Below are 20,930 nucleotides of genomic sequence, written 5' to 3' on the forward strand. Positions count from 1 at the left end.
ATCGCTTGAAGTACAGCCTGTTTTGTTGCGCGGTCTCCAATCAAGGGCTTGACGCCAAGACGACTTCCAATCGTCTCTGCTTCCTTTCTTGCACGTGGCAATGGTGTTACTAACGTGCGTCTACCTTGGTACAATACCTCTCTAACGTCGGGGTCACCGACTATCAGCGCACCACTCTTACTGTGGTAATCAGGAGGACTGTCCTGAATGAGCTTCAGAGTAGTCAAGGAGGGAACGATGCGGATCCTAAATGTGTCCGAAAAATATTTGCCCTCTTTATCAGTTAAGGCTGCAAATGGCACTTGGTACATACAAGAATCAGGGACAATTATAATCTCAGGCTCTTTCAGTAAAACCTCCACAGAGGCGATGATTATCTTGTGACACAGGTGGAGATTCGTTTTAGTGATGTCTTTTGCAGGATTGCGGAAGCTTTCTTTTAAAAACTCATCTAAGTCAGGGACTAATCCAGTCTCTTCGTTTTTGATCGGGCTTGCTTCCTTTTCTGTAAAACGAATAGCTTCTGTTGCTTTGAGAATCCAAAATCGTACATCCGCTTTACCAACCGAAATGTAAAGGCATGTAGAGTCAGTTTCCTTTGCGATAATGTTCTGAATGCCACACCAAGATTGTGGGTTGCCTGAAATCTGCTCTTTAACAGAGTATTGAGCTGCCATTAAGTCGGCTAGGCCTCTTGCCCGTTTCAACTCTTCGACGTAAAGAGCGCCTTGTGGATTCCCGGTCGACGAAAGTAACCAACTGAGCTCCTGGTAGATATGGGCACCGTACTCCTCTAAAAGAGATATTTTAATCTGATCGCTGTCTTTAATAAAACCTCGCAAAGTATCCAATTTGTCAGTGCAACGATAAAGATACGAAAAGGCCTCTTTAAAATCGAATTGTAATAGCCTTAACGCTGCTAGATTACAAAGGCACTTAAACTCAGTCAGGTTGTGTCCAATATCCTTGCTTAATAAGAGACCCTTCTGAAGGTAACTTTCAGCCACGTCATAATTACCAAGGGATACAAAACATGTTCCTAACTGTGCGTAATCGATTGCTTCAGCTTCTCTGAGGCCCAAGTCCAAGTGAGTGGCAAGGGCCTTCTTCAAATAGTCTTGAGCCTTAGTATATTCACCACGCTTACAAGAAATAAGGCCAAAGTTTCTGTAATCTGCCGCTTGTCCTTCTCTGTCACCGGTTTCCATTCTCATTGCACGTGCTTTCTCTAAATAAACCTCACCCTTTGTAAATTTACCACGCGATAAAAACAAACCTGCTAAGTTTCCATACATATTGGCCTCAATTCTTCTGCAGCCAATTCTCTTTGCTATTGATAACGCTGTGTAGAGACACTCTTGAGCTTTGTCATGTTCACCAAGCATTCCAAACATTGCTCCGAGGTTTCCGTAGCTCGTTGCTTCTCCTTCTCTGTGGCCGATTTCTTTACTGATAGCGAGTGCTTTCTCTTGATACTCTCGGGCCTTGTCATATTTACCAAGCGATTGGAACAATGTTCCTAGGTTTCCGTAGCTTGATGCTTGTCCTTCTCTGTCGCCGATTTCTATTCTGATAGCGAGTGCTTTCTCTTGATACTCTCGGGCCTTGTCATATTTACCAAACGATTGGAACAATGTACCTAGGTTTCCGTAGCTTGATGCTTCTCCTTTTCTGTCGCCGATTTCTATTCTGATAGCGAGTGCTTTCTCTTGATACTCTCGGGCCTTGTCATATTTACCAAGCGATTGGAACAATGTTCCTAGGTTTCCGTAGCTTGCTGCTTGTCCTTCTCTGTCGCCGATTTCTATTCTGATAGCGAGTGCTTTCTCTTCATACTCTCGGGCCTTGTCATCTTTACCAAATGATTGGAACAACGTTCCTAGGTTTCCGTAGCTTGATGCTTCTCCTTTTCTGTCGCCGATTTCTATTCTGATAGCGAGTGCTTTCTCTTGATACTCTCGGGCCTTGTCATATTTACCAAGCGATTGGAACAATGTTCCTAGGTTTCCGTAGCTTGCTGCTTGTCCTTCTCTGTCGCCGATTTCTATTCTGATAGCGAGTGCTTTCTCCTGATACTCTCGGGCCTTGTCATATTTACCAAGCGATTGGAACAATGTTCCTAGGTTTCCGTAGCTTGATGCTTGTCCTTCTCTGTCGCCGATTTCTATTCTGATAGCGAGTGCTTTCTCTTGATACTCTCGGGCCTTGTCATATTTACCAAGCGATTGGAACAATGTTCCTAGGTTTCCGTAGCTTCCTGCTTGTCCCCCTCTGTCGCCGATTTCTATTCTAATAGCGAGTGCTTTCTCGTCATACTCTCGGGCCTTGTCATATTTACCAAGCGATTGGAACAATGTTCCTAGGTTTCCGTAGCTTCCTGCTTGTCCTTCTCTGTCGCCGATTTCTATTCTGATAGCGAGTGCTTTCTCTTGATACTCTTGCGCCTTGTCATATTTACCAAGCGATTGGAACAACGTTCCTAGGTTTCCGTAGCTTCCTGCTTGTCCTTCTCTGTCGCCGATTTCTGTTCTGATAGCGAGTGCCTTCTCTTGATACTCTCGGGCCTTGTCATATTTACCAAGGGATTGGAACAATGTTCCTAGGTTTCCGTAGCTTGCTGCTTGTCCTTTTCTGTCGCCGATTTCTATTCTGATAGCAAGTGCCTTCTCTTGATACTCTCGGGCCTTGTCATATTTACCAAGCGATTGGAACAACGTTCCTAGGTTTCCGTAGCTTGCTGCTTGTCCTTCTCTGTCGCCGATTTCTATTCTGATAGCGAGTGCCTTCTCTTGATACTCTCGGGCCTTGTCATATTTACCAAGCGATCGGAACAACGTTCCTAGGTTTCCGTAGCTTGCTGCTTGTCCTTCTCTGTCGCCGATTTCTATTCTGATAGCGAGTGCCTTCTCTTGATACTCTCGGGCCTTGTCATATTTACCAAGCGATCGGAACAACGTTCCTAGGTTTCCGTGGCTTGCTGCTTGTCCTTCTCTGTCGCCGATTTCTATTCTGATAGCGAGTGCTTTCTCTTGATACTCTCGGGCCTTGTCATATTTACCAAGCGATCGGAACAACTTTCCTAGGTTTCCGTAGCTTGCTGCTTGTCCTTCTCTGTCGCCGATTTCCATTCTGATAGCGAGTGCCTTCTCTTGATACTCTCGGGCCTTGTCATATTTACCAAGCGATCGGAACAACGTTCCTAGGTTTCCGTGGCTTGCTGCTTGTCCTTCTCTGTCGCCGATTTCTATTCTGATAGCGAGTGCTTTCTCTTGATACTCTCGGGCCTTGTCATATTTACCAAGCGATTGGAACAACGTTCCTAGGTTTCCGTAGCTTACTGCTTGTCCTTCTCTGTTGCCGATTTCCATTCTGATAGCGAGTGCTTTCTCTTGATACTCTCGGGCCTTGTCATATTTACCAAGCGATTGGAACAATGTTCCTAGGTTTCCGTAGCTTGCTGCTTGTCCTTCTCTGTCGCCGATTTCTATTCTGAGAGCGAGGGCTTTTTCTTGATACTCTCGGGCCTTGTCATATTTACCAAGCGATTGGAACAATGTTCCTAGGTTTCCGTAACTTCCTGCTTGTCCTTCTCTGTCGCCGATTTCTATTCTGATAGCGAGTGCTTTTTCTTGATACTCTCGGGCCTTGTCATATTTACCAAGCGATTGGAACAACGTTCCTAGGTTTCCGTAGCTTGCTGCTTGTCCTTCTCTGTTGCCGATTTCTATTCTGATAGCGAGTGCTTTCTCTTGATACTCTCGGGCCTTGGCATATTTACCAAGCGATTGGAACAACGTTCCTAGGTTTCCATAGCTTGCTGCTTGTCCTTCTCTGTCGCCGATTTCTATTCTGATAGCGAGTGCCTTCTCTTGATACTCTCGGGCCTTGTCATATTTACCAAACGATCGGAACAACGTTCCTAGGTCTCCGTAGCTTGCTGCTTGTCCTTCTCTGTCGCCGATTTCTATTCTGATAGCGAGTGCCTTCTCTTGATACTCTCGGGCCTTGTCATATTTACCAAGCGATTGGAACAACGTTCCTAGGTTTCCGTGGCTTGCTGCTTGTCCTTCTCTGTCGCCGATTTCTATTCTGATAGCGAGTGCGTTTTCTTGATACTCTCGGGCCTTGTCATATTTACCAAGCGATTGGAACAATGTTCCTAGGTTTCCGTGGCTTGCTGCTTGTCCTTCTCTGTCGCCGATTTCTATTCTGATAGCGAGTGCTTTTTCTTGATACTCTCGGGCCTTGTCATATTGACCAAGCGATTGGAACAACGTTCCTAGGTTTCCGTAGCTTGCTGCTTGTCCTTTTCTGTCGCCGATTTCTATTCTGATAGCGAGTGCTTTCTCTTGATACTCTCGGGCCTTGTCATATTTACCAAGCGATCGGAACAATGTTCCTAGGTTTCCGTAGCTCGTTGCTTGTCCTTCCCTGTCGCCAATTTCTATTCGGATAGACAGTGCCTTTTCTTGATATTCTCTGGCCTTGTCGTATTTACCAAGTACCTGGAGCAATATTCCTAGGTTTCCACAACTTACAGCCTCGCCTTGTGCATCACTATTTGTTTTCATAATGGTCATTGCTGACTCATAAAATCTTCCGGCCTCCGCGAACTTCTTTTGATCCTGGAGTATCTTTGCTAGTCTTAACTGTAGCCATCCTTTTCCTACAGTATCATCAGACTCCTGAAATAAGAGTAGTTGTTCTCTCACGTATTTTTCAGTATTTGTGTAGTCAAATAACGTGGAGTACGCCTTTGTTGCTGTGGTAAAGATATCTTGGTAAAGTAATTTAGCCATTGGATTGTCCTCTCTAAATCCCCGATTGTGTAGGAAAATGAAACATTCACGGCACATTTCGATAGCTTGTAGAACACGACCAGTGTTGAGAAGAAAAATTGCAACAGTTACAGCTATTCTGATGACTGAAGTGGTTGTAGCGTCCACTTCTGTGTTGTCCATCATAACCTTGTTCCCTGTTGGTGTCAGAATTAAGGGAGATCAAACATAATACATCCGAGAGGAGCTACCCAGACAACTCTAATTCAGTGGCCGTTTTACAGTGTAAAATTTTGTGTGCAAGAGGAAAGTAATTGGGTTAATACTAGGAGGGGTGGGGAAGTTTCCCAAAGAGGCGAATACTGACAGAAATTTGACGTAAATTTAAGTTTCCTCCGCCTCGATTATGTAAGATATATTTGCTTCGATTAAATGAAAATGCTTTCCAGTGTATTTCCACCAATTCATGGCTTTTTCCATTTGAGATCGAAAACATGAAAAATCTAATTTAAAACGTGACTTCTTTTCCCGTTGACTGATGAATTAAAATAAAAATGTTTACTTTAGAAAACAAGGAGATTGGCCTCATATTTTATACAAAATCATAATTTCAGTTCACGGCGGCAGCTATGGATAAAAATAAATGAGATTGAGAAGAAAGAAACCTTATTGGTTGGTTGGGGCTCCAAATGATCTTATCTTAAGTTTATGTATTATATACATTGTTCCTCGCTTTTCGGTTAACTTTCTAGCAAAAAACTATGGCAATTCTACATAATTTATAACTCATTTGAAGAGGCGGTATCTTGTCAAAAGAGTTCTCTTTTTCTAAAGGTTAAGGAGGATTTCACCCCCTTGGAGAATTATGTCGACACAACCAACTAAAAATAGAGTAGAACTCCTGACGCTCAGAAAAAGCAAAATGACGCTTCCGCGAAAGTGAAAGGTTTTTAGCGAACTTTCATTCCGTGAGCTTCCGTTGGCATGCACTTTTCAGGTAGTCAAGTAGGTATAAAACCACTAAAAATAACGTTGAGGGCGAGGCAAACCACGAACCCTCATTACTCTCTCAAAACTATTTTTTCATCAGGAGATTTAAAAATTACCGGTTTTCCCCTTTCTGAACGTTTCATGATAAGGAATTGACTTGTTCATTTTCGAAAGCCAGAGGAATCAAACTCGAGTGTCAACAATCAAAGTGACACTGGTGAAATCACCGATAAACTATGCAAAATACAACTAAAATATACAGTGATTTTTCTGAAATTAAAGCCAACGATCTTGTGGTTCCAGGATACAGAATAACGTTGGCATCCCAAAAAAGTCCTCCTCAAAGCTTTCTCCATAATCCTAAGGCCGTGTTAACGCCACGAGTTTGCGTATCAAATCCCTTCCTAACCCTTTTTTATTGTATAAATATTATATCGAAAAGAATCGAAATTGCTAAATAGGAGCGTTTCAGGGACACAGGAAAAAAGATTGACGAGACTGATAAGACAGAGGCAGCGAGCGTTTTGAAACGTGGGGGGGGGGGAGGGGAGACATACGCATACCCCTACTCAAATTTTCCAAAATGCCCCTTGCGTTGTTCGTTGGAACAAGCATACCACTCTGCAATCTTTACAGTTTCGACTGTGACCGTAATCGACTTTTGGCCTACTTTCATTTTTCCCGGCCCAGTCTAAATCTTTCAGCGAAGCATTTGATTGGGTTCCCTCAGACAAAATTAACTCTTCTAATTTCCTAGACGTGCTGTCTAGTCTAATGGGAACTGCCGGCAGCTGATAAGCTTCTCGGGCACAGGCTGGAGCTATTCAAAAAAAGTTTTATGACAGATTATTTTGCCAAGCACGATGCTGATGAAAGAATTTATAAAAAGATCACAAGATTAAATATCTTGCCAAATTCTATGCCGCGCTAAGGATATTTTTGGCAGCAAAACGTGGGGAGCGGGGCGCTGAGCCTCCCTCCAAAAAAATTTTAGTTGGGGCGGGGAGCACTGCAGCCCTCCGGCCTCCTACTCCGCCGCTATGTGACAGCAGTCACAATCAGCAATATAAAAATATATACATGTTTATCTGAACTTTGGGCGCAAACTTAGGACTTGGAAATTGAGATTAACACAAGGGAAACCTCTTGGGCGCTAACGTAAGAGTTAACAAGAGACGAGATCCACTTCTACACGGTATCGCGCATGTCCACACGTCACGAACTTGTGTAACACAATGCAATGTAATGCCATACGAATTTCACATATTCACAAGTAAAGATATCACTTGAAGTTAGGAAAGCTCTGCGATTAAAATAAGATGAAATGAAATAAAAGCCGAATTACATGTAACACCACCCGCACAATAAGAGAATGAAGTGGACCACCATATGTCCTTAAGTCCGCTCTTGATCGTAAAACGAAAGAGTTTTTGAATGTTTTGGCTTCTTTTTGCAGGAAATCCTTGCAAAATTAGATTAGAAATTACAACTCAGATTTCCTCACCAAAAAAGTTAACCAAAAAAGATAGACCCACCGCGTGGTTTGTCACTCTGACACACAAAGTAAGAAATTAGAGAGTAGTGAGAAAAATGAAACTGAATAATTCAGGATTAACTCACCGTTTGAAGCTAGAGATGTTTTGTGTCCATTTTGATGTAAGCAAAAGTACTTGAATGAGATATTCTGATGAAGGTTGATTTTCTCTGGATATCGAAGAAAATAAACGCAATGGTATGTAGATGATAATAAAGATAAAGTCAGGAAATCATCAAAAGTATAAGTGTTTCCATCTTCATCGATTAATTGACCCTTTAACTTCCAAGATGTGATTGTAAATTCTCCCCTCTAGTTCCTACACATTTCCTGATATTTGGTAATGAATCATGATAACAACTTCGACCCGATAAGTTTGATATTTCTCATACCTATTTACTGGATGATGATTGTATAGTATGAGGGGAAGTTACATTTTAAATAATTTTGGAACGATTAAAGTGTTAACAGCCGGACCAAGTGATATCTCTTCGCTTTTGAGTTATTCGCCAAATTTTGGATGTATTTCGCTAATATGAATGCCATAAAGTAAAGCAAATAATTTTTTCCTTCTTTCGCCTCATTGATGATAAGTTATCCCACTGCACACTGACAGTGAACGCTTCGATGGCTCAGGAGAAAAACCATGATACCATAACATCTTTCATTTTTTTTTAACATATATGACGGCTTTCCCAGCCGCCATTTTTATTATTAGAAATTACAATCCGTTGATTAGTTGCTAAAAGTTCCTATGATTTTGCGCATTCCTATGATTTCCTATGATTCCTATGATTTTGCGCATTCCTATGATTTCCTATGATTCCTATGATTTTGCGCATTCCTATGATTTCCTATGATTATGCGCATTTGATCATATGTAAATGGCATTTGCGCACTACAAATATTAAACTATTATTATTATTATTATTATGATTTTCAAGAAACGTTCAACCTGTTCAGGATAAACCGTGAATGCAGAAGTAAGAGTTTAACATTTGCTATCTTCTTTGAGGTGATGGAGGTTTATTTTTCAATTCGTTTGTTATTTTAAATTTCAGTGTGTTAAATGTACAGCTAGTAAACGGAAACAAAAACAAGTTCCTAATTTTTCCTTGAACTTACCTCGGAATTAATGACTTCCTATTTTCAGTGTTTTTTTTCACATACTTCCAGTCAAAGTTTTCATTTTCCATCAGGTCATCACAACTCGGAAATAAATGTGTTCTACATCCATATTTAGGGGAGGGGAGCATTTGGTGCATTTCACCCCACTTTTGTGACACGGCTATAGCACCCCCTTTCTATCTTTTGAAAAAGGATGTGAAATATCTAGAGGCACATAGATAACAGACCGTGCGTTACTGTAACGGTAACTATATTATCAATGTCTTTACTACTTACAGAACAGATCATTTACTTCTGCTGCACTGAACCATTCACTCTCAACACGCGGTGTATTAGACTTTGATTGTATCCGCCCTGGAAAGTGAAACTTCTCTGCACTGCAAGATATCATAGTACATGACATCAAACAAGAAAAATCAATTGCTTAAAATACGAAAAATAGATTGCTCCTCAGAGAAACTTTGGATGGGATACAGGGGAAACTAAAATATTGACATAAATAAGATGCTAGCTTCACGGGTTCAAAGATCATTACTAATTTTGGAGTACAAAAACAACCTCAGCCGTAGAGAATTCTTATCATTATGCAAATGCTCGCTCGATATACTGCTCTCATATTGCGAGTTCTTTGTTTAAGGAAGAAAAGAAATAACGACAGCGTAAAAGTAGCGGGAAACACCACTGTGAGTTTTTCAGTAGAAGAATATCAAACAGATACAAGGAACAAAGTATAAGAATCACCACTTTTTTGTAGTCCAAGTTCAATCCCCTCTATCTCTTCCCTCAAAAAAAGATAACTGTTGATAATTACCTGGAAAGGTTCAAGCTGGATCAGTTCACTCTCATGTCACCTGATTCTTACGATCTTTCGTTAAATTCTGGAGAAATGAATAAAGGGGTAAGTTTCTAAAGAAATTATGGCGCCGCGTCAGTGAGGAGGAAGGGGATACATTTATATACCAAGATCATTCCGTTTTATCAACTGATTTAATAATGTAAATTAGCCACCATAAAGAGTTTTTGAAGCTGCCATTTCGAGCGTTAGCCCTTCGTTTAGAACGAAAGACGGAAGGCTATCACTCGGCACATCAGAAGCTCATTACAGTGGCTAATTTACGTTATTCTGGATAAAACCTATAACGGTAGAAGTGGTCGGTACTGACGTCTTGTCAGACCGAAAAACACCGATCAACGACATCCGTTCTACTTATTTTGTAGCGACTTTGTCTTCGATCGATATCATACAAATCACATCAACTGAAAAATGAAGAGTTCACGAAGAGTCAGTCATGACGTGTGGATAACTTACCATTTACAGTCAGAAGCTTCAGTTGAACTGTGATCGATCTTGTGATAAAAATCAAAAGAAATAAATGCCGAGGCCTGACGTCCCCTGCTATACAAGTTACAAACTGTTTCAGTTTTACAAACTCAAATGGCATCGTCAATAATTAAATTTAGATGTTCAAAACCGAATTACGCGAACAGAGATGGAAAATGAAAGAAAACACCAAGAAAATTGTTATAAATCTCTTCTCATCTTCCTTCCAGCGTAATAAAATGAACAGATAAGTTTCATTCATCTGTCCGTAACATACAATTTCTATTTTTTCCGAATCTGTGATTCTTTTTGCGGGGAGTTTGCTTGATAATACAACGTTGTGGTGGACTGAAAAGAGGTCAAATTAAAAGGTAGCAAAATAGAAAGAATAGAAAGAAACTGTGATGTTGCGTTGGTGAGGGAGTAAAACAAGGTAATTTTGGTTTTCTCAACTGACTCGGAATAGGTCATCTAGTGGTCTCCTTCTCGTCATCTTCTTGTTTCACTAACGGACATCTTTTTGCAATGAGCGCAAGTTATGTAACAGATGGCATTGGCGAAGGTGCTCGTGAAGTGATCAGCAATCTCAATGGATCGTTTTGGTCGCGATATTTTCTCAACGTTACGAATGAAAGGACAAGTTTTGCATCGTGCGCGAACCCATTTGAAAGTTTCGGGTTGGTCTGTTGAACTTTTGACCGATATGTAGCCTATTTTTTGTCGCGTTTGAATGAAATAAGTGGAAAATGCGAAAAGACAGTACCAGTCTCCTGTATCATTTTGAAGTAAAGTTTTAAGAATGGTGGATGTAATTGCGTAGTTGTGATGGTTGCTAGTTTCGAAACGCTAAGGGACACGTATTTCGTGTGCTTTTCATTTATGTTTTATTTTTATCAATTAATCTTTCGTTAGTTAATGACTGTTACCAATAAAATCGTTATTTCTGTCATGCATCAGATATTGTATTTCACTTTTCATCATATTAGTTCGGTTGCCGTTCTTGCTATCAACTTATCATCTGCTATCGTTAGGGGCTAGACCAAAGTAAGTCTTTCTTTATTTTGTATTTACGATATTTCATTTATTGTTTGTATTAATGCTTATTTCTCGCACTCAGTTATTTTATAATCCCTCTTCATCACCGCCATGATAAATTTGCTTTCCTCCACTTGTAGATGCCATCTTGAATTTCCCACAAGAAGTTTGAAATCGTCTTCGGACTATCAAAAGTTTGCGCATGCGCAAATCGTAACACTGTCCCTTTTAATGACTGACAGTGAACGTAAATAATTTACCTTCTCATTTATACTTAGTTTACTCCTAAAGCCTCTTTGATAAAGGCGGGTAAACAGGAGGTTAATTCTGCTCGCCTATCCGGCTTCATGTGAACCCGAGATAATATCAGATAACATTTGTAATATTTCATTTTTAACCATCCGCTGTAGTCCTTTGATTACACTGCTGGCGTATTTTTTAAATATGCAGCCAGACTTAATGGGATATAAAATTCGGATGATCACCTGCTGATTGGTTTTCGTTTTGGCAAAGAACGATAGGTTTCTTCTACAACAGAATGCGCACTCTACTTCCTGAGATTGTCTCTGTGTGTATCCATCAACACTGTAGTGCAAAGTGATTTAGCAAACCAGGCCACAACACGTCCCTTGCTGATAGGCCAGCTCAACAATGCTCCAGTTGATTCTGGCATGGAGGATTTAGAAAACACTGGTGGTTTCCAGCGTTTTACCATTGTTTCAAGGAACTGGGAGACTAACATAAAATTACTTTTATCTATTTGGTTCAGGTGGCTTTAGCTAATCCCGAAACTTATCTGAAGTAAATTCAAGAGTAATCTGCTTTGACAGGTGGACCTTTAAGTTAACAACCGTGTGAAAATCGACTAAAAAGATGAAGTTTCACGTCTTGAAAGCTCTTTTCTACCACAATTAACAGTAACGTCGTGATCTCATTTGGTAATTTGCTGTTGTCTAGAAGAGTACAGAGAACGCTGCTCGCGTCAACGTGTCCCTCAGCATGCCACGTACTGAAAGAATCGTTTTATTTCACGCCAATATTGTGGTAGAATCAAAACAGCAAAGATCTGGCGCGGCTTTCATTCTTATTGACAACGGTATTCTTCATCACAGTGGTCATAATTTGCTGCATATTTTTCCTTGGTGACGTAATCGAACCGCATGTCTTTTTTAACTTCTGACTTCTACTGGGTCGAGGACTTTTACTTTGCGCACGTACTCCTGAAACTAGAGTAAATAAATAAATAAAAGAACTCTGAAATTTTCACTCTGGACGCGCGTTTCCTGCTGCGCAAGGACGGTGCAATTTTGTCAAACAAAGTCAACCAAGTACTTTTGCAGAGGCAGAGTGCGTTATTACGAAGCTCCATCCCCTTAAAACCTTTTCTAAATGCATTGACGAATTTCCCTCGAAACCAAGTTACATAAGATGGCTAAGCCATCAGAGTTTTTGTGTAATACAGTTTGATGTTACATAATTACGGCTGACAAACATTGTTAAAGGTTTGAGACACTTAGAGCCATTACAATGTTTGGTCAAAGCTTCAATGAAAAGAAACATCATTTTAAATTGAACTCAGTCTACACGTTTATGACAAATTTATAGAACAGCTTTCTTTTTCCCTTTTATCCATATCGTTCCGCCAATCATGTTAAAAATAAAGCAGGAGAAGATAAAGTACATGACGCGAGTCGAAAATGAAGTTTGAAGGGAATCCTCACTTATCAACGACAGTTTACTAGCACTATCTTTCAAAAATAATTGTACCTCTAAGTTCTAATCAATCAGCCCCCGCTGTCCCCAATACGGCAGCATATGCAGTCAAGAAGTTGACAGCCTGCCTCGTCTCCAATAGCAACCTGGCTTCCAGCAACCAATCACGCGCTACATTTTTAGGCTCCCCGCGTAGCTAATTTACCACTCGCTTTGCTAACTCCAGATCTCCACACCGAAGGTAGTACTCCGCGCGCTAGGAGATCAAAAGTATGCTTTACGGGATCAAATGAATCGAAAATTAGGAAAGATTGGATGTACGACAGCACGCGAGTCCATGGTGAAGCTCCATTTTCTCCTATCATGGCTACTCGTCGACACCATCTCCGGATCTTGTAAAAGCGACGCGTCACATTCTCTTCGTTCAGCACTCCTCTTAACACAGCTTCTTCTGGTAAGGAGTTAAGAACTTGTGAGACCAGTGGATCCTCTGCCGCCGCATGGTGAATGGCTGTCAACTGAGGCAGCAGCGGTTTTGGTTGAGTAGCACCTTTGTCGAGAGTTATAGTCAGCGACTGACAAGCTGTCCACAGATTTTGCGCCCGCTTATTTTGTTTCTCAACATCTGCTCTTCCCTCTATCACTGATACCACACCTCGTAACTGAGCAAGAGCCCCAGCTAACTGCACCTTAAAAGCCTCTTTTTCTGCGGCCAATTTTTGTTGTAAGTCATCTTTATACCTGAGAAATGATACTGTTGCATTAGAAAGGGTAAGTGTAAATGTAGCCCGTAACATGTGCATGTCGGAAGTCTAGGGCGGGGCGTGGGGCGGGGAGGGGGGGAAGAAAGATATTTGTACTTGTTTTGTTTTTCTGGATTCAAGAATTCCATATTATTTTATTCAATGAATTACTCTGGAAATCTTGTTGCTCTATTTAAACTACTGTTAAAGACAAACCTACTGAATTTCTTTCGCATGTTGAAAGAATACATCATACTAACTTCCATGTGGGCTAAGTCCTCCTTCTGACCCACTTTCGAATAAGGGTAAGGCAAAGCCTACTCAGGAGCCATGTGGCTCATCGGGCCGGCGCTTAACTCCGGTTTCCGTAGCATGAAGCGACTAGGAGTATTTCTACCCCCCCCCCCCCCTTCCTGGATGGGATGCTAGTCCATCGCAAGGTTACCCTCAGAATTAAATTCGCTGGTACCCATTTAATTCTCCTGGGTGAAGGAAGGCACTGTGAGAGTAAAGTGTCTTGCCTAAGAACAAAACACGATGTCCCCGGCTGGGGCTCGAACCCGGACCACTCGATCCAGAGTCGAGCGCTCCAACCATGAGGCCACCGCGCTTCCACACTTTCGAATAAGTAACAGATTTACTTGCTAACAAAAATACTGGCGTTAATGAAAAGTAAGTCAATACCTCAACATGAACGGTTACTTGGTGAGAACTGCAAAAAGGCTTGATAATGAACGATAATGCTTTCCTGCACTGCGGTAACTACCAGCCGTTTTCAATAAAGTTTTCTATGTCTTGACAACGGAGCATAAAACCTTAACCCTATTTGAGAAAATAAGTCAGATCTTCCCAAAACAACTTATTTATTATAAGCAAACTTAAAGTGACGACAGGAGGCCGCCATCTTGAATTAAACGGTAATCCCCATTAATTTTTCATCCACAATCACAAAAACGTCGCGACATGGTTAGTGATGGAATATTTTGATAATGTTGTATATAGTACCGTAAATAGTAATGGCAACTGATATCAACATCATGGAAAATAACAATACATTCTTCACGAAATCTACGCCATTTTTTTAAAAAGGCGCCAACTGAATTACAGTTTCTTGAAAAATTTAGCCTTAATTTTTTTTGGAAGACTCTTTTAGTCCTCTCTTTCCTTGGCCATCGTTGTCACAGGTTGTAAAGAATTTATTGGCTGAATCCTTCTGTGCTACAAGGCTCAATATTCCGTAAGGCTCTAAATCTCGAAACTCGCTGTTCTCTTTATAAAACGCTCTCCGTATTCAAGACTACCGTCAAGGTTCTGCTCTGTAAAACTCCCAAGTGTCACTATATCCTATATCACAAAACCACACCCGGTGTGGTAAAATTAGATAATCACTAACTTAATCAAATTAAATGAATCTGTGTGCGGTTTCACGAGTGTTCATTTTTTCTAGGCTATTTCCGTTAATTGTTCTATTAAAGTCAGCTGAGTTTATTTCAGTTTAATGTAAGCTCGATTTCTTCACACGAGTTAGTTTGCATCCATCTCTTCAAATCAGTAATATGTTTGGTGTCTACCTTATTACCTATATGAAATTCTGTTGTTTCGTACAAATTAAAGGCAGTTTTGTGCGCCGGAAACACACGATACAAAACACCCTGACCTCGATCATGGTAGAGCGATCCATGAAAAGAACTAATTGAAAAAAAGAAATGTGCTGGAAAAGAGGTCCCTTCTGGAGTGGTAATTCGTTAGTGGAACTGTATTTAAGTTGTGAGGATTTAAGGTGGTACATTATTCTTATAACAATGAAGACAATGTGAAAGGAATATGAAGAAATACAATCCAGGAAATACACAGCTCATCAGTGAACACTTTATATATCTGACAGTAACACACTCAAAATGCCAAACGCATACCAAATGTCAGTAAACCAATTTCCAGTTTTTTTCTACGCTCGTCGCTGCGCCATTATGAATATCATGGGATCTTTTGTGCTATATTTTGCGGCAAAGTTACGATGCCATATCCCCTCCATTGAGGTAAAGCTGTTACTAGTGCACATATCACGTGATGACGACATTCGCTTACCACTTTCGCTGGAGATCATATTCACTGCCATTCTGACCCTCCAGGCAGATTTATCAAAAAGGAAACCGGTTGATAATAAGAATAAGAAAGATAGTAAATTGTGAGCTCGGTAAAGAAAGAGTAAAAGATGTTTTTTCGTCTCGTCAGGAGCGTGAGATAATGAAAAACATTTTGAGTCCCCGTGAGGAGTGGAGCCCGGAGCCTTCAAATTCCCCACCCCGATCCTTGACCACTAAGCTACGGAGACTCCACATGCAATAAGCGCTCTGCATACATTATATAAACCATATGTGAAACAAACAATGACTAATAATAGCATTATTATGCAACTGCCGTTTGTTCCCTTTAGGAAGTAAAACTAGAAGGAAGTGACGCAACACACTAACCAGATTGTGAGGTTGAATTCGCACTAGTGAAAGGTACTGCAATTAAATGAATACATAAATAAAAACCTTTGTTAAATACCATTTTACGGACGAAGCAACGGTGCGAACGTCTAACAAGAAAACTTTTCATAAAATAAAAAATTGGTGATGGTGTAAGAAAACTCACCTACGGCTGCCGAAAAGGGAACCGAATGACTTACAGATGTCGAAGAAGCTGTGGTTGTAAAAAAAGCCAAAGTTTTTAGAAATTGTGAATTTTGGTATGAGAGAAACGTCTTACGGCAATCATAAAAGTTAAATAAATAAATAAATAAATAAAACACTTCTTCCAGCAACCACTGAAAGAAAACAATGCTAAGGGCACCTACCTCTTATGTTTTTAAAAGCCTTTAAAACCTACATTTTATTTTTTAAGTGAAATATTTTGTGGAATGACTTGATGGAAATCATCATCTTCTGCGAAGTGAAACTCAAAATCTAGCAACTTTTGTCTTAAATCATTTATCTCTTCCTCATCTGACAATGAGGTCAAGCGACCTTCAAGCCAATTCATTAACCTCTCCAAAACAATGCCTGCCATTGTGTCTCAAAAATCGCAACAAATTAAAACACTTTTCAATGTCTTCGGCGTGTCGCAAACAAGGGCGTGGTCTCTAGTAAGTAACAAAAAATGACAAAAAAAATTTAGGTTGACGCACCCGTCACGCGGGAACAAAAGCGAAAAGAACGGGAACATTGCACGTTTTCCCGCCGATAATGACGGTTACTAAATGTTAATGTAGTCAAAACTAGGAATGAAACCACACTAACCACTGTAAAACAATGCAAATCTCTCAACTCTAAATTTCAAGTGGTTTAAAGGTTTATTCATTGTTATTCACAGTTGATAAAGGCCAAAATTATAAGGGCTATAAGGGCTTAAAGGCGGCGGGACGGCGTTTGTCTGGATGCCCTGGTTTCTCGTAATTCAAACTTAGAATTGGTCAGCCAATTCTTCATTTTCAGACCCATTGCTGATGCTAACTGCCATACGCTTTTGAAACTTTCTTCACTCCGACACTGGCGTAGGGTCTGAATGGTCAAGTAGGCATTCCTACGAGCGGAGATGACGTGGACCGTCTTCCCCTGAAGATATCGGCACAGACTATTATTGTTGGTCAGGATTACTTTCAGTACACACAGTCCAAAGACAAACTCCAAGTCGCAAATGGCATTCAATAAGGTTCTGCTCTCAGAGTAGGTTTTCGGATCTTTGTCTGAAGACAGTGTGAGCAGGGCTTTTACAATCCGTTCCATTTACCCGTGTACGGCCTTTGCAGCTTCCCACCGGCATGTCCATCGCGTGGTACTTAATGACTTCAGCGTCAGTTTTAGATCCTCACCTTGTACTTCTATGTCACTAAACAAGGCGTGTCGTTTGGGTCTCGCTTCTAAAACGTTGTACAGAGCCTGGATAGTTCCCAGAGCGTTTCGCAAGGGTTCAGTCTGTATCATAGTATCCTGAAGGGCGAGGTTGAGCATATGTCCGTAACAGTGGACGTAGATACCGAGCCGGGAGCACTCTTCCATTTTTGTTGAAAGTTCCTTGTGTACACCGTCCATATTAGCCGCCCCATCGAATGCTTTACCAAATATGTCCTTGAGATCAAGATTGAGTTCAGTGATAGCAGATTCCACCAGTTCAAACAGTACTTCGCCTTCGGTTGATTTTGTGGAGTAGAAACCAATGAATGCTTCTTTCATTGTCCCATTCAGGGCGAAACTAAGGCAAAGTGAAACTTTTTCTGTTCTGCTAATGTTTGATGTTTCGTCCAAGATGATACCATACTGTCGTTTGTGATACGCTGGCGCGAGTGAGGTCAGCGATAATTTGTAGCAGTTCGTTTTGTATCACGGGAGATTTCCCTGTGTATGCTTCTGAAGCTAGCTTTCAAGTTTATCCTTCAGCCAAGCTATGTCCTTGCACCGCAAGTGAATTAGTTCCAGAAAATTACCTCTATTTACATCACTGCTATTACTCAAACTATCCCGTTGTTCATCGTGGCCCCGTTGGGCGATGTTCTGTTGGGCCGTGAACATGAGACATTCAATGATAACTTTCAAGTAGTCGCGATTTTCCTTCTCATATTGTTTGTGTGATTCCTGGAGTTTGCTCAGTATTGAAGCATTTTTCTTTTTATTTGCTCTGCCATCAATCCATTTCACCATGGCCGTTTGATGGTTCTCACACTTGTGGTGTTTAGTGAGACGCTCTATCTTCTTCCAATTGTCAAACGTGAAATCGTGGGCATTTAAGTATTTCTGGCATGGGTAGCAGCACGCTGTATTTGTTTCACAGTTGTAGCTCAGCCATGGATAACGTTTGTACCAAGCTGGATTGAAATCTGTAGAAAAAGATTCACTGCCGAGTTTTTTTGGGTCGTAGCACTTCAAGATAGGTTGCTGAGGGCCCTCGTCTATATCACCGGACTTTTGGCAAGTACCACAGTGCATTATATACATTTGTATCCAAGGAAGAATTGTGCATACCATCTACGATATCTGACTTATCTGGGTCACCATTATCCATGACAACTGACTTCTGTGACTTTTCCAGAACACTGTTATCTGTGACAACTGAAATGGACATGTCCCGATCAGCACGATTTCAGAGTTAGCACCATTGCCTACGATTTCTGTCGTATCCTAAGCACTAGCACCATTGTCAGCACTATTATGTATGTTCTCAATAGCCATCATCTCTGATTTATCCGAATTAACTTTATCCGTGATTTCTGACTCATCTGTTACACCGACATCCATAAATTCTGACGTGGCCGGAGCACGCCGAAAACCATTATTCACTTGAATCATCTCGATTTCTGAATTATCTGGAGCAGTATCTAATGAATCCACTATATCTGTACTGTTGTCATTCTGAAAAAAAAAAAAAAGTACACAGACACATGCAAGCTTCTTTAAAAACTAGCTTTGCCCAAAAAATCTGAGTTGCCCAAATTTTGGGGGGCTGCAGCCCCTCCCCGCCCCCCCCCCCCCCGGCCCGTACGCCTATGACTGGCGTGGCGTACAAAAATACAAAACATCTGGTTTCGCCCAGTGACTTGTTGGCTTTAGCTATGCGATTCAAGAAAGATTCACTAGGTACAAATAATATTGTCGACGGTTCAAACGTGAGCGACTTACCTTGCTTTGCAATGACAGTTCTGACAGTTGACTTTAAAATGGCTTTCTAGGGCGCGCGTACAGGATAAAAACAAACAATAATATTGCCGTTTTAATATCTTGTTTTCTTCTTTTTATTCAGTTATGCGATTCAAGAAAAATTCACTGCCTGTCTCGTGAATTCCACGTTAAATTTCACTTGAAAAACTGATATTGCACTCCATCGCGAGTCAGGCAGTGAATTTTTCTATAGTATAGTATACACTTATAAGAGATTTATTTGTTACATGTCATTTCAGTTTTGCGATCGTGTTGAGACTTTTGCTAATGTTACTGCTAATATAATCAACATGATCCTGCCATGGCAGAAAGCAATCGATAACTAATCCTAAATATTTAGTATTTAACAGTGTGAGACTGTTCAAGGTATTGGTCAGTTAATTTCAGGGGGGGATAAGATATTGTCATTATTTCTCTGTCGGGGCTGGAAAGCCAGGTATTTTGTTTTACTTGGTCCTTGTCCTTGCTAATTTTGTTAAAAATGTGAAGGAATCTCGACAGACTTTTGTTAACTACTCGGTTCTGTAAAAAAAAAAGTTCTTTATTCGCGCGCACACTAATCCAAGTAATAATAACAATATGTAGAGCCAAAATTCGCGAGTTTTATACCTGCTAGCATTTTGCATATGTTACGGTCACACTACAATGTACATTAATTAGCAACGATTCTATTGTGATAAAACGTAAATGGCTGCGTGAATTGCTGATTATGCAACAACTTTCATTCGCATCACTGCTATTATATAAGGGCAACCAGTTTGGGCTCTGTCCTGGTGTACCGGTTCACAAGGGAATTACCATTGTTCTTTCTTTGTTTAGGAGTCATTGGTTAGCTGTTGTGTATTGTTCGGTCTTTTGTAACGGCTCTTGTGAACCGGTACACGAGGACAGAACCCCAGTTTGCGTTCCTTAATGCATTTCGAAAAGCAATCTTATCAAATTTTTTAAAATCTCCAACTTGAATTGTGTCGGGAATGGGGCTACAATTTGGATCGTATACAAGGCTAATGACAGGCAAGCGATCAACAATTTCTGCTGCAATACTTCCACTTGTATTTGAAGTCACAAAACTCGAATGAATATGATCTGAGCAGCTAATTTTTGTCTCAGTTTTACGCGTTGCTTCGAATGCCAAGGGATTAAAACCCTTTGATTACTGCTATTAGAAACCGTGTTAATGTTAAAATCACCTAGTAGCAAACACTCGCGCCTAGACAAACAAATGGTGTGCAAAACTTGCTCAAATTCATCGAGAAATTGTCTTTGGGACCTACTAGATGGGGGTTGTAGATTACGCCTATTATCAAGTCTTGCGCATCCACCCAAATATTCTAAATTCCATCTACGTTAAGAATAAAAGCAACTCCGGCACCTATTGAAGAAATGCGATTGTATGTGATCATGTTGTATTCTGATGTTTGAAATTGATGTGGATCGACTTGAGGAGTTATCCATGTTTCTGAGCAAGCAGTTAAATTAAAAAAAAGCAATAATTTCATCTGGGGTACCTGTCCTACCTATATCGCTGGTGTAAACCTCAAGAAAAAAAATCCATTCACGTGCCTCGCGTTTAAAATTTTGCTTGTAGATTCTGGCTCAGTTTCTTCAAAAGTCACATTTACATTATTTGGTTTTAAAACACCCCAACTGACGTTTGTAATTGATTGTAACTCCTATAAGAAAACTTGGTTCTGACAACTTTTAAGCGCGCCACTTAGCCATTACAAAATTCGCACATGCAGACTTTTGACTGCTGTGTTCTGCGAGACAGTGGTTGTTCCTTATGTTTTCCTTCGAAATTTTTCGCGGGAAATTGTCGTGTTCGACGGGACATTTTGTCAAGGTGTATGAATGATAAATTACCACATCTTAAATGCTGTATAGTCTCTATTAATATTAAAAATACATGAAGACATACCCACCCACCATCTTGCTCACTTACAGACTGTACCTCAAGAGGCACCCAGTTGAAATGGTGTCGTTATCATTCCATCA

The 20,930-nt window shown here is 40.6% G+C and overlaps 1 protein-coding gene, 1 long non-coding RNA gene and 1 pseudogene across 2 annotated transcripts in view; all 3 read right to left on the bottom strand.

Moving 5' to 3' along the window:
- The window catches only part of LOC111331172 (uncharacterized), a 9,437-nt gene extending 4,439 nt beyond the window's left edge, over window positions 1-4,998 (bottom strand). The window contains exon 1 of the mRNA XM_088746358.1: window positions 1-4,998. This exon is cut by the window's left edge and continues 4,439 nt beyond it. Within this exon, the coding sequence (XP_088602484.1) occupies window positions 1-4,964 (4,964 nt within the window). The 5' untranslated portion in view covers window positions 4,965-4,998.
- Window positions 4,999-7,384: 2,386 nt separating this feature from the next.
- On the bottom strand, window positions 7,385-10,565 carry LOC148741782 (uncharacterized). Its single transcript, XR_015995825.1, has 4 exons — window positions 9,740-10,565; window positions 9,242-9,308; window positions 8,707-8,807; window positions 7,385-7,472 (listed from the first exon to the last, which is right to left on the bottom strand). It is a non-coding gene; the product is annotated as an uncharacterized LOC148741782 (long non-coding RNA).
- Window positions 10,566-19,686: 9,121 nt separating this feature from the next.
- Window positions 19,687-20,434, bottom strand: LOC148741783 (uncharacterized; annotated as a pseudogene).
- Between the last annotated feature and the right edge of the window lie 496 nt (window positions 20,435-20,930).

This window comes from Stylophora pistillata, chromosome 1 (assembly GCF_964205215.1).
Source record: "Stylophora pistillata chromosome 1, jaStyPist1.2, whole genome shotgun sequence".
In the NCBI taxonomy this organism is placed as follows: Eukaryota; Metazoa; Cnidaria; class Anthozoa; order Scleractinia; family Pocilloporidae; genus Stylophora; species Stylophora pistillata.